Source organism: Schistocerca serialis, chromosome 8 (genome assembly GCF_023864345.2).
Source record: "Schistocerca serialis cubense isolate TAMUIC-IGC-003099 chromosome 8, iqSchSeri2.2, whole genome shotgun sequence".
Lineage (NCBI taxonomy): Eukaryota > Metazoa > Arthropoda > Insecta > Orthoptera > Acrididae > Schistocerca > Schistocerca serialis.
Window position 1 is genome coordinate 168,082,594 of NC_064645.1, and position 16,634 is coordinate 168,099,227.

The following is a 16,634-nucleotide window of genomic DNA, read 5'->3' on the forward strand; positions in this document are numbered from 1 at the left end:
GTCTTAAGCCAGTTCTAGCTCAATAGATTCAAGATATGTCAATGTAAATAATTTACTATAAATCTGTGAGTACGAAGAATATTGACACAAAACTCCGATAATCGATACGGACTCAAATGCATCAGTCCGCCATCTTGTGTTGTGTGTATAACATCGAAGCAATTTGTGCAGTGAATTACGTTGGCAATCAGTGACAAAAAATATAATGTGGAATAGTGTAATGTCAATCAACAGCTCCGCCATTACACCAGTGATGCAAGTGAAGCAGCAAGATGATGAAACTGTAAGTGATCAACTGTCATATAAAACCCTTTCACACTATTTTCGAAAACATAACTGATGCAAATCTACCGGCATCCTATACAGGCAGTGATATACATAGTCAACCACAAGGAAGAAAACCAGCAGGAGACATCAATGATTTCGATTTCTAGCCGTACACTGCCCCCCTCGTTCCCCCCAAATGACATACCAGCAGCTACAGTAAAAAACAATGGACGAAGAGTTCTAGATTAATATAGTTTAAACTGTTTATTTTTAAGTAACATTTCTCTATATGTATGTATGTATGTATAAACGCCTGAAGATCAACAGAACATGTTCGAAACGCGTTGCATTATGTTAGATCAAGCATAAAACATAAAGCGACTGGTAGCAGAAACTTGAAATAAATAATTATCCCACACAGTCACCGTGCACAAGCATAGCTATTATGGCTGAAAATAACAGGCAAGGAAAACCAGAACGTTCAAGAAACTGAGAAGATATTATTCGAGAACAACACAAATCGTGGCAGATAACGGGAGCAGCCTAGATGGCATTGGAGACTACTATGTCAATACAATACTATTTCTTATTTGCCAGTGATACTGTGAAATTAAAGAACGATACCACCAACAGATTTCACTCTTTGATTAAAAAGCAGTAAGAGAAAGTGTCTTTGCCAGAAAAAATAAAGACATAAAATAAATTTTGGTTATGAACCTCCACACTGCAACCTTATGTGCGCAGCCGATGATCAAAAAGTGTAGTATTCCATTCGGCCTCTGGTTAATTATACAGATACGCCCCACCTATGAAGTCAGTAAAAATTGGTTACATTAGTTAAAATACACTACGTTTTTGAAGAAAACAGTACTGTTAAAAATTCCGTTGAAGTAAGAGCCAAAATTAAATACTTTCAATTCTTGCTGATGGAATATTCAAAATTATAAGGAATGTAGCACTCAGTCGCTTAAACGCCGGCCGCGGTGGCCGTGCGGTTCTGGCGCTGCAGTCCGGAGCCGCAAGGCTGCTACGGTCGCAGGTTCGAATCCTGCCTCGGGCATGGGTGTGTGATGTCCTTAGGTTAGTTAGGTTTAAGTAGTTCTAAGTTCTAGGGGACTTATGACCTAAGATGTTGAGTCCCATAGTGCTCAGAGCCATTTCAGTCGCTTAAACATAATTTATTTACCTTGTTGCAAATCGATTTCGACTGATATGTCATCATCGGTGCATTTTTCTAACCGATACGTGCCATAAGTAGAAGTACTGTCCTTGGCAGATTTCTACCACGAAGTGATGACGTATCAATGGAAATCGATTTGCAACAAGGTAAATAAATTATGTTTAAGCGACTGGGTGCTACATTCCTTATAATTTTATATTCCACGGTCGCTGCACAGAAGGGAAACCTTATGGAGCCCAACATTCAAAAATGGAAAATTTGTTTCTTTTGACATGGTTAATTTATGTAGTAATATTCCAGTTCGGTGTACTATTAAAGTCAAAGAAGAACATCTTTTCCAACACAAGAGAACTAGTGTACAATATATTAGTGAGATCATTAACATATTACGCGAGATATTCTTTTATAAATACTTCAGTTTTAAAGACGAAATTTTACAACACCCCGAGAGTATTGTGGTGGGTGGTTTTATAGCACATACTTTTGTCAACCACGTGAGGGACAGTTCGTCAAGAGTGTTTTGGATCCCCATCAGGTGGAAGTAATGGAAGACATCAAAGCAATTCAGAGGCGAGCGTGTAGATTTGTTACCGGCATGCTCGATCAACACGCAAGTGTTACAGGGATGCTTCGGAACTGAAAATCCCAGCAGGGAAGACGACGTTCTTTTTGTGAAACACTATTCAGAAAATTTAGAGTACCGGCATCTGAAGTCGACTGGATAACGATTCTACTGACGTCAACTTATACACTACTGGCCATCGAAATTGCTACACCACGAAGATGACGTGCTACAGACGCAAAATTTAACAGACAGGTAGAATATGCTGTGGTAAGCAAATGATTAGCTCTTCAGAGCATTCACACAAGGTTGACGCCGGTGGCGACACCTACAACGTGCTGACATGATGAAAGTTTCCAACCGATTTCTCATACACAAACAGCACTTGACAGGCGATGCCTGGTGAAACGTTGTTGTGATGCCTCGTATAAGGAGGAGAAATGCGTACCATCACGTTACCGACTTTGATAAAGGCCGGATTGTAGCCTATCGCGATTGCGGTTTATCGTATCGCGACATTGCTGCTCGCGTTGGTCGATATCCAATGACTGTTAGCAGAATATGGAATTGGTGGGTTCAGGAAGGTAATACGGGACGCTGTGCTGGAACCCAATGGCCTCGTATCACTAGCAGTCGAGATGACAGGCATCTTATCCGCATAGCTGTAACGGATCGGAGTCAACAGATGGGAACGTTTGCGAGACAACAACCACCTTCAGGAACAGTTCGACGACGTTTTCAGCAGGATGACGTATCAGCTCGGAGACCATGGCTGCGGTTACCCTTGACGCTGCATCACAGACAGGAGTGTCTGCGATGGCGTACTCAACGACGAACCTAGGCGCACGAATGGAAAAACTTCATTTTTTCGGATGAATCCAGGTTCTGTTTACAGCATCATGATGGTCGCATCTGTGTTTGGCGACATGGCGGTGAACGCACACTGGATGCGTGTATTCGTCATCGCCATACTGGCGTATCACCCGGCGTGATGGTATGGGGTGCCATTGGTTACAGGTCTCGTTCACCTCTTGTTCGCATTGACGGCACTTTGAATAGTGGACGTTACATTTCAGATGTGCTACGACCCAGGCTCTGCCCTTCATTCGATCCCTGCGAAACCCCACATTTGAGCAGGATAATGCACGACCGTATGTTGCAGGTCCTGTACAGGCCGTTCTGGATACAGAAAATCTTCGACTGCTGCCCTGGCCAGCACATTCTCCAGATCTCTCATCAATTGAAAACGTCTGGTCAATGGTGGCCGAGCAACTGGCTCGTCACATTACGCCAGTCACTACTCTTGACGAACTGTGGTATCGTGTTGAAGCTACATGGGCAGCTGTACCTGTACACGCCATCCAAGCTCTGTTTGACTCAATGCCCAGGCGTATCAAGGCCGTTATTATGGCCAGAGGTGGTTGTTTTGGGTACTGATTTCTCAGGATCTATGCACCCAAATTGCGTGAAAGTGTAATCACATGTCAGTTCTCGTATAATATATTTTTCGAATGAATACCCGTTTATCATCGCATTTCCTGTTGGTGTAGTAATTTTAATGGCCAGTAATGTATTTCACGAAAGGACCACGAATATGAGACTAAAGAAATTAGGGCTCCTACTGCGATATAGAGACAGGCGGTTTTTCTCGCTTTTTTTTGCGAGTGAAGCAGGAAACGAAATGGTCAGTAACAGTCAAGGTACCCTCCTCCACGCAATATACAGCAGCTTCCTGAGTACTTACGTAGACTTTCTTAGTATTACCAAGGCCGCTAATACATTAGCCATTTATAGATCAAAGCGATAAATCCCGCCACTGTTGCTAAAAATGACCTAATGCATTGTTACCGCAAGCAGAGGAATGTAGGAAAGGACCTGAGCTGAGAAGTCCTTTGTCGTAGGCACGTCTGAGGCAGATAAGGCAGAAGTGCGGAAGCTGCTTGAGCTGCAGACAGCACACTCGGCCCGCATCTCTTCCACGAGGAGAGGGAGGCGTTGTCAGGCTGCACGGACGAGCGAGGGCATTCTTGCGGCGGTCCATTCACTAAGAATGGCGCGCCTCCGCATTCAGGCCCGCGGGCGCCATTGTCCCGCGCTGCGCTCCTCGCAGCATTGGATGCTCCTAGAGGCGGTTCAGGGGTGCGTTTCTGCCCCATCTCATCGGCTCCGTCTGTTCCACACCTTGAGGTATTCGTGTGAACTGAAGCTGTGGGGGATCTAAGATTTGGCAAAAAGTCCTACGATGCAGCTCTACTCCGATCACTCGTATTCTTTTCACGCTAAAGTCTTTCCCGTTGAGTGATACTTCCCTTTTGATCCAGTTTCCTGCCACTCTTCCCACTTTATCGTCGCTCTACGTCTGTATACACTAACATTCCTGATCATAAAGTTGCAACACTATGAAAGGGACATGAAACAAACGCGAGATTGGCATGAAGTATTATGTAAAGAACACTAAAGACCATTAAAGTTGCTACACCAAGAAAAAATGCAGATGATAAACAGGTATTCATTGGACAAATATATTATACGAGAACTGACATGTGATTACATTTTCACGCAATTTGGGTGCATAGATCCTGAGAAATCAGTACCCGGAACAACCACCTCTGGCCGTAATAACGGCGTTGATACGCCTGGGCATTGAGTCAAACAGTGATTGGTTGGCGTGCACAGGTACAGCTGCCCATGCAGCTTCAACACGATACCACAGTTCATCAAGAGTAGTGACTGGCGTATTGTGACGAGCCAGTTGCTCGGCCACCATTGACCAGACGTTTCAATTGGTGATAGATCCGGAGAATGTGCTGGCCAGGGCAGCAGTCGAACATTTTCTGTATCCAGAAAGGCCCGTACAGGACCTGCAACATGCGATAGTGCATTATCCTGCTGAAATATAGGGTTTCGCAGGGATCGAATGAACGGTAGAGCCACGGGTCGTAACGCATCTGAAATGTAACGTCCACTGTTCAAAGTGCCGTCAGTGCGAACAAGAGCTGACCGAGACGTGTAGCGATGGCACCGCACACCATCACGCCAATACGGCGATGACGAATACACGCTTCCACTGTGCGTTCACCGCGATGTCGCCAAACAGGGATGCGACCATCTTGATGCTGTAAACAGACCCTGGATTCATCCGAAAAAATGACGTTTTGCCATTCGTGCACCAGGTTCGTCGTCGAGTACATCATCGCAGGCGCTCCTGTCTGAGATGCAGTGTCAAGGGTAACCGCAGCCATGGTCTCGGAGCTGATAGAACATGCTGCTGCAAACGTCGTCGAACTGTTCGTGCAGATGGTTGTTGTCTTCAAAACGTCCCCATCTGTTGACTCAGGGATCGAGACGTAGCTGCACGGTCCGCTACAGCCATGCGGATAAGATGTCTGTCATCTCGACTGCTAGTGATACGAGGCCGTTCGGATCCAGCACGGCGTTCCGTATTACCCCCCGGAACCCACCGATTCCATATTCTGCTGACAGTCATTTGATCTCGACCAACGCGAGCAGCAATATCGCGATACGATAAACCGCAATTGCGATAGTCTACATTCCGACCTTTATCAGTGTCGGAAACGTCGTGGTACGCATTTCTCCTCCTTACACGAGGAATCACAACAACGTTTCACCAGGCAACGTCGGTCTGCTGCTGTTTGTGTATGAGAAATCGGTTGGAAATTTCCTGATGTCAGCACGTTGTAGATTCGCCACCGGCGTGAACCTTGTGTGAATGCTCTGAAAAGCTAATCATCTGCACGTCTGTAGCACGTCATCTTCGTGGTGTAGCAATTTTAATGGCCAGTAGTGTCGATAGTAGTAACGCCATCTACGAGGTGTGTCAAAAAATAACGAGACTGACAACACTTGAGCGACCTGACAACGCTGTGTCGTTCTGTTTGTGTAGACCGCTGTGTTCTTCCCTTCCAGAGCCTCGGTCCCGTTGCAGTTCCGTAAAGCCATCACGTAATTTTTGGGAGCACCATTAGTGAAGTTGTATAATTCTTATGTATGTTACTAAAGAGGAAATGTGGAAATTAGAGCAACGTTATGTCATAAAATTGTGTGTTAAATTTGGGGAATCCGCGTGTGTGACCTTTGAAAAATTGAATCAGCTCTATGCGAAACACTTCTTATCAACAGCGCGAGTGTTTCGCTGACACAAACCATTTTTGGAAGACCGAGATTAGGCTGAAGAAGATCCTCACTCAGGCAGATCCTCAGCTTTAAAATGGCGAAAACGTCGAGCGCGTGTGACCTGTTAAACGTAAACACTGTCACCGTGCAGCAAATTTTGATCGGAGTCATGCACATGCGATAGGTTCGTGCCAAAATGGCACAGAAAAACCTCACAACTGATAAGATAGAGAATGGAAGACGAGAGTGCGTTGATTTTCTTGAAAGGACTGCAAAGACCATGAGTGGTTCAGATCTGTGATCATAGGTGATGAATCCTTGATTCTTCAGCAAGATCCTGAGCCAAAGCGCCAAAGCGAGGAGTGGCGCATTGAGATATCTCCTCGATCGAAAAGTGCTCGAATAAGCAAATGAAAGATCAAAACAATGTCGAACAGTAGGCGTATCGTGCATAACGAATTTGTTCCTCCATGAGAAACTTTCAACCAAGTGTTTTACGAAGATGTCCCTGAAACGCTAGGGAAGGGTTGAATCGAGTGAGATTCTACACTGCAGACAAGTGAATGCTGCATCGTCACAACTCCCCATGCCACACGGCCACTTCCATCACGGAATTTTTTACCTCAAAAAAATGGTTCAAATTGCTCTAAGCACTATGGGATTTAATATCTGAGGTCATCAGTCCCCTAGACTTAGAACTACTTAAACATAACTAACCTAAGGATATCACACACATCCATGCCTCAGGCAGGATTCGAACCTGTGACGTAGCAGCAGCGCAGTTCCGGACTGAAGCGCATAGAACCGCTCTGTCACAGCAGCCGGCTTTTACCTCAAAAGCTCCCGTAACCTTTTCACCTCATTTGAGTCCTTGTGACCTTTTTCTTTTGCCGAATTGAAAAATATCTTAAAAGGACGTCATTTTGGGCCTCTAGAGAACGTTCAAAAGAATGCGACCGACATGTTAAAGGCCCTACCAACTGAAGCTTCTCAGCGCTGCTACTAAGACTGGGGACAACGATTTCGCCAGTGTAAACCTGCCGAAGGGAACTACTTTGAACGGGAAAATATTGTTGTTTAAAAAAAGAGAAACCAAAATAAAAACGTTTTTAGATAAAAAAAAAACCATTCTCTTTACTTTTCTCGCGCACCTCGTATTTTGTCCAAGTATACAGGAAATGACAAAGCAGTTGATTTCTCATACAGAAATGGAATTTGAATCCCGTTTCTGAGAAGATCGTGTTATGTCTCCTGCAAGAAGGAGAAATTTATCGGAATTCTGCAGGTCACATGCTGAATATTTGTTTTTTCCTTTAATTTTTCATTTATTAAGAAAAATGATATACAGATGTCCGCTAATAGTTCCTACTACCACCTTTTGTTGTTGTCGTAGTCTTCAGTCCGAAGACTGGTTTGATGCAGCTCTCCATGATTCTCTATCCTGTGCGAGCCTCTTAATCTTCGAATAACTACGGCAATCTATAACTTTCTCAATCTGCTTACTGTATTCATTTCTCAACGATTTTTAGCGTCCACGCATCCCTCCAATACAAACTGGTGATCCTTTGTGATGTAAAGTTGTGCCAGAAATTTCTTGTCTCTCCAACTGTGTTCAGTATTTCCTCATTAGTCGCTTGATCGATCCATCCAATCTTCAGCTTTTACCTGTAACGCGACATTTCGAAAGCTTCTACTCTCTCTTTATCTTAACTGTTTATGGTCCATGTTTCACTTCCATACATGGCCACACACATGATTTTCTTGCCATTCCCAGTCTACAATTTATATCCTCTCTACTTGGGACACCATCAGTTATTTTGCTGCCCAAATAGCAATCCTCATCTGTGACATTCCATTATCCTTGTTTTGCTTTTGTTGGTGTTCATCTGATCTCCACCTTTCAAGACCGTTCGACTACTCTTCGTAAACCTTTGCTGTCTCTGACAGAATTACAATGTCATCAGCAAACCCTAAAGTTTTTATTTCTTCTCCCACAACTTTGATTCGTTCTCCAAATCTTTCTTTGGTTTCCTTTACTGCTTTTTCAGGGTACAGACTGAATGACATCAGGGGCACGATACTACCCTGTCTCACTCCAATCTCAGCCCCTGCTACCCTTTTATACCCCTCGACTCTTATAACTGCCGTCTGGTTTCTGTAAGAGTTGTAAACAGGCCTTCATTCCCTGTATTTTACCCCTGCTACTTTCAGAATTTTAAAGAGAATATTCCAATTGTGGTGTCACCGCCAGACACCACACTTGCTAGGTGGTAGCTTTAAATCGGCCGCGGTCCATTAGTACATGTCGGACCCGCTTGTCGCCACTGTGTGATCGCAGACCGAGCGCCACCACAAGGCAGGTCTCGAGATACGGACTAGCACTCGCCCCAGTTGTACGGACGACTTAGCTAGCGACTACACTGACGAAGCCTCGCTCCTTTGCAGAGCAGATAGTTAGAATAGCCTTCAGCTAAGTCAATGGCTACGACCTAGCAAGGCGCCATTAGTAACATTGCATGTATCTATGGAGTCTCACTTGTATCGCCACAATCTCCAGATGTACTACAAGGATGGATTAAAGTTAAGTATTCCAGAAGCTACGTACTTTTCTTTATAGCATTCATTACGTATCCTGTTTCAGACCTCACGCCCATCTGCGTGAGCGTAGCGCCTGCCTTTCGGCTTCCTCTCATTGTGTCTAGGCTTTCTTGTCTAGACAAAATACCAATCACATTGTCAAAAGTTTTCTCTAAGTTTACAAATGCTATAAATGTAGACTGGCCTATCCTTAACCTATCTTCTAAGACACGTCGTAGGGTCAATATTGACTCGTGTGTTTCTACATTTCTCCGGAGTACAAAATGATCATCCCCGAGGTCGGCTCCTACCAGTTTTTCCATGCTTCTGTAAAGAATTCGTGTTAATATTTTGGAGCCAAGATTTATTGAAATGATACTTCGTAAGTTTCACACACGTCAGCACCTGCTTTCTTTTGAATTGGACTTACTACTTTCTTCTTGAAGATTGATGGTATTCCGCCTGTCTCATACATCTTACATACCAGGTGAAAGATTTTTGTCGTGGTTCGCTGTCACAAGGCTGTCAATAGTTCTGACGGTATGGCGTCTACCCTCAGGGCCTTGCTTTGATTTACATCTTTCAGCGCCCTGTCAAATTCTTATCACAGTATCATATCTACCATTCCATCTTCGTCTGCGTCACCTTCCCTTTCCATAACACTGCTTTCAAGTTCATTTCCCTTGTCGTCCATGTGGATGGATGGCCTGAGGGCTTCCTTGCAACAGTTGTGATACCAATAGAGAAAAAGAGAAACACCAAAAAATGTGAAGAGCATACGATCATCAGTCTAATTTTTCATACAGATAAGGTCTGAGTGTTGAATAGGAGACTATATGGCAAGCTGGACAGTAGGATTGCAGAGGAGCAGTTCGGATTTAGAAGAGGAAAAGGAACAAGTGATGCTATTGATCTCTTCAGAACTGTAGGGGGAAGATAGATGGAAAAAGGTAGATAAATGTTTGCTGTTTTTATTGATTTAGGAAAGGCTTTTGGCAGATTTTAGTGGAACAAGCTGATGGATATTTTAAAGAGGAAAGGAGTAGATTGGAAAGAGAGACGATTTATACAGAATCTATATTTGCACCAGAAAGTAAGGATAAGGATTGGAAATGAAATGTCAGAAGGAAGCAGCATTGGACGAGGTGTTAGACAAGGTTGCTGCCTTTCCCCACTGTTTTTTAATGCGTACCTCGAAGAGATTATTGCGAAAGGCCTGCATGGGAAAAGAGCAATATGTATTGGTGGAAAGAGAATAGAATGTATAAGATTTGCTGATGACATGGTATTAGTGGCAGAAAGTGAGCGGACAGTGAATAACATGCTGAAAGATCTGAATGATACTTGTGTGGAATATGGGATGCAAATAAACACAGCAGAAACAAAGAGTATGGTCATTAGTACAAGACGCAGACTGTCCAGTATTAAAATAGGATAAGCTACCATTAGCCAAGTAAGTGCATTTAAATATCTTGGAAGCACAATAACTGAAGACTTGAGATGTCACCAGGAGCTGAAAACTCGAACTGCCATAGCGAAGGAGGCATTCGACAGAAAGAGGAAGCTGTTACGTGACAAATTAGATAATGGGCGAAGGAAAAGGCTGGGCAAATGTTTTGACTGCAGTGTGGCACTATATGGGGCAGAAGCAGGGACGCTGAGACGAGAGGATGAAAAGAGGTTAGAAGCATTTGAGATGTGAATGTGGAGGAGAATGGAGAGGATATGCTGGATGCAAAGAATAAGTAATGAAAGAATATTGGAAAAGGTTGATGAGAGAAGATGTCTGTTGAAGGTTATAAGAGAAAGGAAAAACAACTGGTTGCGACATTCATTGAGAGGGGAGTGCTTGCTAGCAGATGCTATGGAAGGACTGGTTTGTGGGAGAAGACTGAGAGGAAGAGGGAGATACAATAAGATAGATGGCATAAAGGGAAGAGGAAATTATGCGGACCTGAAGAGGATGGCAGAATACCGGACAGCCTGGAGAAGCGAAAACCTGCATTTTGGCAGAACACTAATGATGGTGATGAATGTCATATTTACTTTTCGTTTTTCATCTTCTCATTCGCAATTTTGTTCTAGCGATTGTCACTGTTATCATGTATTAAATACACTTTAATTTCTTCTGTTCCATCACATTATATTTGTTTGACTTACAATATCTTGTTTCGTTTAAATCGTCTTTTGCCCAAAGTACAATAAAAAGTTATGTTTTAAATGATTGTGTGACGATCATCACCCAAAAAATGTACATCTCGTAACTAGAATTACATCTACATCTACATCTATACTCCGCGAGCCACCTTACGGTGTGTGGCGGAGGGTACTTATTGTACCACTATCTGATCCCCCCTTCCCTGTTCCATTCACGAATTGTGCGTGGGAAGAACGACTGCTTGTAAGTCTCCGTATTTGCTCTAATTTCTCGGATCTTTTCGTTGTGATCATTACGCGAGATATATGTGGGCGGTAGTAATATGTCGCCCATCTCTTCCCGGAATGTGCTCTCTCGTAATTTCGATAATAAACCTCTCCGTATTGCGTAACGGCTTTCTTGAAGTGTCCGCCACTGGAGCTTGTTCAGCATCTCCGTAACGCTCTCGCGCTGACTAAATGTCCCCATGACGAATCGCGCTGCTTTTCGCTGGATCATGTCTATCTCTTCTATTAATCCAACCTGGTAAGGGTCCCATACTGATGAGCAATACTCAAGAATCGGACGAACAAGCGTTTTGTAAGCTACTTCTTTCGTCGATGAGTCACATTTTCTTAGAATTCTTCCTATGAATCTCAACCTGGCGCCTGCTTTTCCCACTATTTGTTTTATGTGATCATTCCACTTCAGATCGCTCCGGATAGTAACTCCTAAGTATTTTACGGTCGTTACCGCTTCCAATGATTTACCACCTATGGCATAATCGTACTGGAATGGATTTCTGCCCCTATGTATGCGCATTATATTACGTTGATGACAATACTAAATAATCAATATAATCAGATTATTTCGTCTTTCAATTTTAACTGATTGATTAGCTTTTTGAAAAGTTTAAATATTATGATACATGAACAAAAATAATTTAAAATCGCATGCGCTTAGGTTCCATACGTAAAAAGAATTAAACGACGAGAAAGTAACAGGAAAATTATAAAAATAATTAAACTGATGCAACGAAGGATTAGAAAAGAAAAATGGCATTTGATAAAGTTAACTGAACAAAAATAATGATAGAAGACGTATCGATAAAGAATGAAAAATAGAAGATTCTAGAGCACATAAGGAGATTCGAATCTACAACTTCTGCAAAGGAAAAATGTATTTTAATCATTATGCTCAGGCACTAACGTGTGTCCATATATTATTTATAAAGCTCTGGAGTATCAGGCAAAACTGTGAATTATATTTTCGTCGATAATTCGCAAACGACGGCTACCAGGGTGATTGACTACAGGGTGTGATACCTGGGATCTTAACGTACATCACCGTGAAGATGGTTTCAAAAAAAATCCACCCCACGCTTGGGAACTTATCCTTGGAAGTACGTTATGGTTACTGCGTTTGGTATTTCTTCATTATATTCGAGGATGAGAAAACTTTTGACACTGGTCGATACTTTTTATCTGCCTTGCAACGTCTCTTTTAATCAGGTCTGACAGTGGTATATTTCAGCCTGTCTGGGAATGTCAGGTGTGTTAGTGATGTCCGGCAGTGAGGAAGTGGGTACATGGGGGACGGGGAGGGGTTCAAATGGTTCACATGGCTCTGAGCACAATGGGACTTAACTAGAACTTAGAACTACTTAAACCTAACTAACCTAACGACATCACACACATCCATGCCCGATGCAGGATTCGAACCTGCTACCGTAGCGGTCGCGCGGTTCCACACTGAAGCGCCTAGAACCGCTCGGCCACCACGGCCGGCAGGGGGAGGGAGTAAGTGCTCACCTGCTTGACGGTGCCGGCCTCCTGCTCGGCTTTCACCTGGCTGATCTTGCGCAGCGACTCGCGGTGCTGGCCAGCACCGTTGAGGGCGGCGCCGCCCCCGCTGGCGACGCATCCACCGCCGCCTCCGCCCCCGCCACCGCTGACCACACACGAACCGCATCCGGCGGCTGCGCTGGGCCGAAGCGGCATGCTCTCCACCCGCCGGCACGAACCCATGTGTCGGCTGCAAACATATTTAAGCAGCAGCTAAACCAATACACGGGTATAGAGATCAGCGAGTAACTCTGCGCAAGAGGCCAAGCAAATTTAAACAGTAGTTTCTCATCGGCGTCACTACTATATTTGTATCGTAAAATACGAGGTTCACTCCAAAAGAAACGCACTTTTTTTTTTAAATCCATCTTTTATTCTACATGTTTGAAAGTTTTACAGTGTGCAGATACGTCCTTTAGGAACAATATTTTCATTTCTCCACCTAATTTCCATCCCTCTCAACTGCCTTACGCCATCTTGAAACCAGCGGCTGTATACCCGCACGGTAAAATTCTGGACCAACCTGTTGGAGCCACTGCTCGGCAGCGTGCACAAGGGAGTCATCAGCTTCAAACCTTGTTCCACGAAGAGAGTCTTTCAGTTTCGCAAAGAGATGATAGTCACTTGGAGCCAGGTCTGGACTGTAAGGCGGGCGTATCAGTATGGTCCATCCGAGTTTTGTGATCGTTTCCATGGTTTTTTGACTGACATGTGGCCGTGCATTGTCGTGCAACAGAAAAACATCCTGCTTTTGCCGATGTGGTCGAACACAACTCAGTCGGGCTTGAAGTTTCTTCAGTGTCGTCACATATGCATCAGAGTTTATGGTGGTTCCACTTGGCATCATGTCCACAAGCAAGAGTCCTTTGGACTCGAAAAACACCGTAGCTATAACTTTTCCAGCAGAAGGTGTGGTTTTGAATTTTTTTTTTCTTGGGTGAGTTTGCATAATGCCGCTCCATTGATTGCCTCTTCGTCTCTGGTGAAAAATGATGGAGCCATGTTTGATCAGCTGTCACAATTCTCCCAAGAAATTCATCTCAACCATTCTCGTACTGTTCCAAACGTTCGCTGCAAACTATTTTTCTTATTTCTTTGTGAGCCTCTGTCAACATCCTGGGAACCCACCTGGCACAAACCTTTTTTAACGCCAACACTTTCAGTATTCTGCTAACACTTCCTTCCCCTATCTCAAAGTAGAGTGACAATTCGTTCACTGTGATGCGTCTGTTAGCATTCACCAATTCGTTAACTCTCTGTACATTGTCTGGAGTGTGTGCAGTACGAGGCCAGCCGCTGCGAGGACAATCGTCAATATTGCCAAGCCCGCTTTCATCACGTAACCTGCTTGCTCACCGACTATCTGTACTGCGATCGACAGCAGCATCTCCATACACCTTTTTCAACCTCTTGTGGATGTTTCCCACTGTCTCATTTTCACAATACAGGAATTCTATGACAGCACGTTGCTTCTGACGAACGTCAAGTGTAGCAGCCATCTTGAAGACATGCTGTGACGGCACCACTCACGGGAACAAGTTGAACAAAGTTTGAAAACAAGCGGGGAGGATGTATCTACATACTGTAAGACTTTCACACATGCAGAATGAAAACTGTATTTTTAGAAAAGTTGTGTTCATTTCTTTTGGAGTGGCCCTTGTACAACTCACAGAGTCATCAAGGAGATTTTTAAGAACATTAACCAGCTGACTATCTCAGTGTGGAACTTTAAATTTTAGCTCAGGACGGAAGCTTGTGGAGGAGCTATGGGCCAAGTTTAAATTAACTGTTGTCCACCCCCAGTGAACAGATACGCATCCAATAGAACACATCATGAGAGGCCCTTCAAGATATAGTGTCACTGAAAATAAACTTCTAAAGAAACTACGGCATAGTAGGTATAAAACAAAGCATAGGGCTATACAGTTGTGACCCAAAACATAATGACCAATTCCGTAATAGCTTGTTCCCCTTCTTTGGAACGAAATACATCACTGATTCTGCGTATCATGATCCGATAGTTTGTTGGTGGGTTTGTGGAGGTATGTGGCATTGGATGTCTCACGTAATAACGGGCCGCTGATTTGCGCATGCGGTAATGGCACCCGATAGCGACCCAGATGGATTCCATAGGATTTACATTAGTCACGTTTTGTCGCTGGCCGTTCAACACGAGTTCACTGTAAAGATCCTCAAACCAATGTACTACGGTTATGGCTCCAAGACACGGACGACTTCACTGCTGGAAGATGATATCGCCATGGGGAAGACATCAAGCAGGAAGGGATGCAAGTGGATCGCAGCCGTCAGTGTCTTCGATTACTACCACAAGTCCTATGCAAGCGCTGAAAATGTCTCTCATATCGTAATACTGCTCCTACCAGCCTGCGTCCGTAGCGCGTTGCACACCATCTACTTAGTGTAGCAAAAACGCGGGTCATCCGAACAGCCGATACGTTTCCATTGATCGAGGTTCGAATCGGGTTGGTTCCATGCCCACTGCAGTCGTAATTGACGTAGTCGTATCATCAAGATCGCGTAGGGGTGGTGTATTGCGGATATCCAGGTCCAACAATGTACAATGAACGGTACGCTCTGAAACACTTGTCCGTCCACCAGCATTCTGCCCTTTGGGGACAGATGCCACAGAACTGTCCTACTTTATGAAGCAGATAAGCCCCAGAACCACACGTTTCGTGGACGTCCAACCATTTAGGGCCTAGTGGTAGTTTCACTGTCCTATCTCTTTCCGTAGATCCTCACAGCACTAGCAGTTGAACTTTCGACCAGCTTGGCAGTTTTGGAGTTACCCTTTCAATTATTCTGCGTAATAATGATCTGCCATTTTTCAAAGTCGCTTATCTCAATGGATTTCCACAGTTGCAACGTATACATTATGTGATCAAAAGTATCCGGTCACCTGGATGAAAATGATTTAAAAGTTCGCGGCGCCCTCCATCGGTAATGCTATGGTGTTCGGTCATCCTTAGCCTTAATGACAGCATTCACTCTCGCAGGCATATTCAGTCACGTGCTGGAAGGTGTCTTGGGAAATGGCAGCCCATTCTTCACGGAGTGCTGCACTGAGGAGAGGTATCGATGTCGGTGGCACGAAGTCGGCGTTCCAAAACATCGCGGAGATGTTGAACAGGATTCAGGTCAGGACTCGTAGGCCAGTCCATTACAGGGACGTTTATGACGTGTAACCACTCTACCACGAGACGTGCATTATGAACAGGTACCTGATCGTGTTGAAAGATGCAATCGCCATCTCCGAATTGCTCTTCAACAGTGGGAAGCAAGAAGGTGCTTAAAACATAGGTGTAGTCCTGTGCTGTGATAGTGCCACATAAAACAATTAGGGGTGCAAGCCCCTCCATGAAAAACACGACCACACCATAACACCAACGCCTCCGAATCTACCGTTGGCACTACACATGCTGGCAGATGACCTTCACCGGGCATTTGTCACACCCACACTCTGCCATCGAATTGCCACTTTGTGTACCGTAATTCGTCACTCCACACAACGTTTTTCCACTGTTCAGCCGTCCAATATTTATGCTCCTTACACCAAGCGAGGCGTCGTTTGTCATTTACCGACGTGATGTGTGGCTTATGAGCAGCCGCTCGACCATGAAATCGAAGTTTTCACACATCCCACATAACTGGCATAATACTTGCAGTGGATTCTGTTGCAGTTTGAAATTCCTGTGTGATGGTGTGGATAGATGTCTGCATATTACACATTACGACCCTCTTCAACTGACGAGGTCGGCCTGTATGCTTTTGTGCTGTACGTCCCGCATGTTTCCACTTCACTATCATATCGGAAACAGTGGACCTAGGGATATTTAGGAGTGTGGAAATCTCGCGTACAGACGTATAACACAAGAGACACCCAATCACCTGACCACGTTCGAAGTCCGTGAG

General features: G+C 44.3%; 1 protein-coding gene across 1 annotated transcript in view; it reads right to left on the bottom strand.

The window, feature by feature from the left end:
• The window catches only part of LOC126416651 (somatostatin receptor type 4-like), a 366,521-nt gene that overhangs the window by 56,135 nt on the left and 293,752 nt on the right, over positions 1-16,634 (bottom strand). Inside the window, exon 4 of the mRNA XM_050084447.1 lies at positions 12,669-12,891. Coding sequence (XP_049940404.1) covers positions 12,669-12,891 — 223 coding nt within the window. The remainder of the gene's footprint in view (positions 1-12,668; positions 12,892-16,634) is intronic.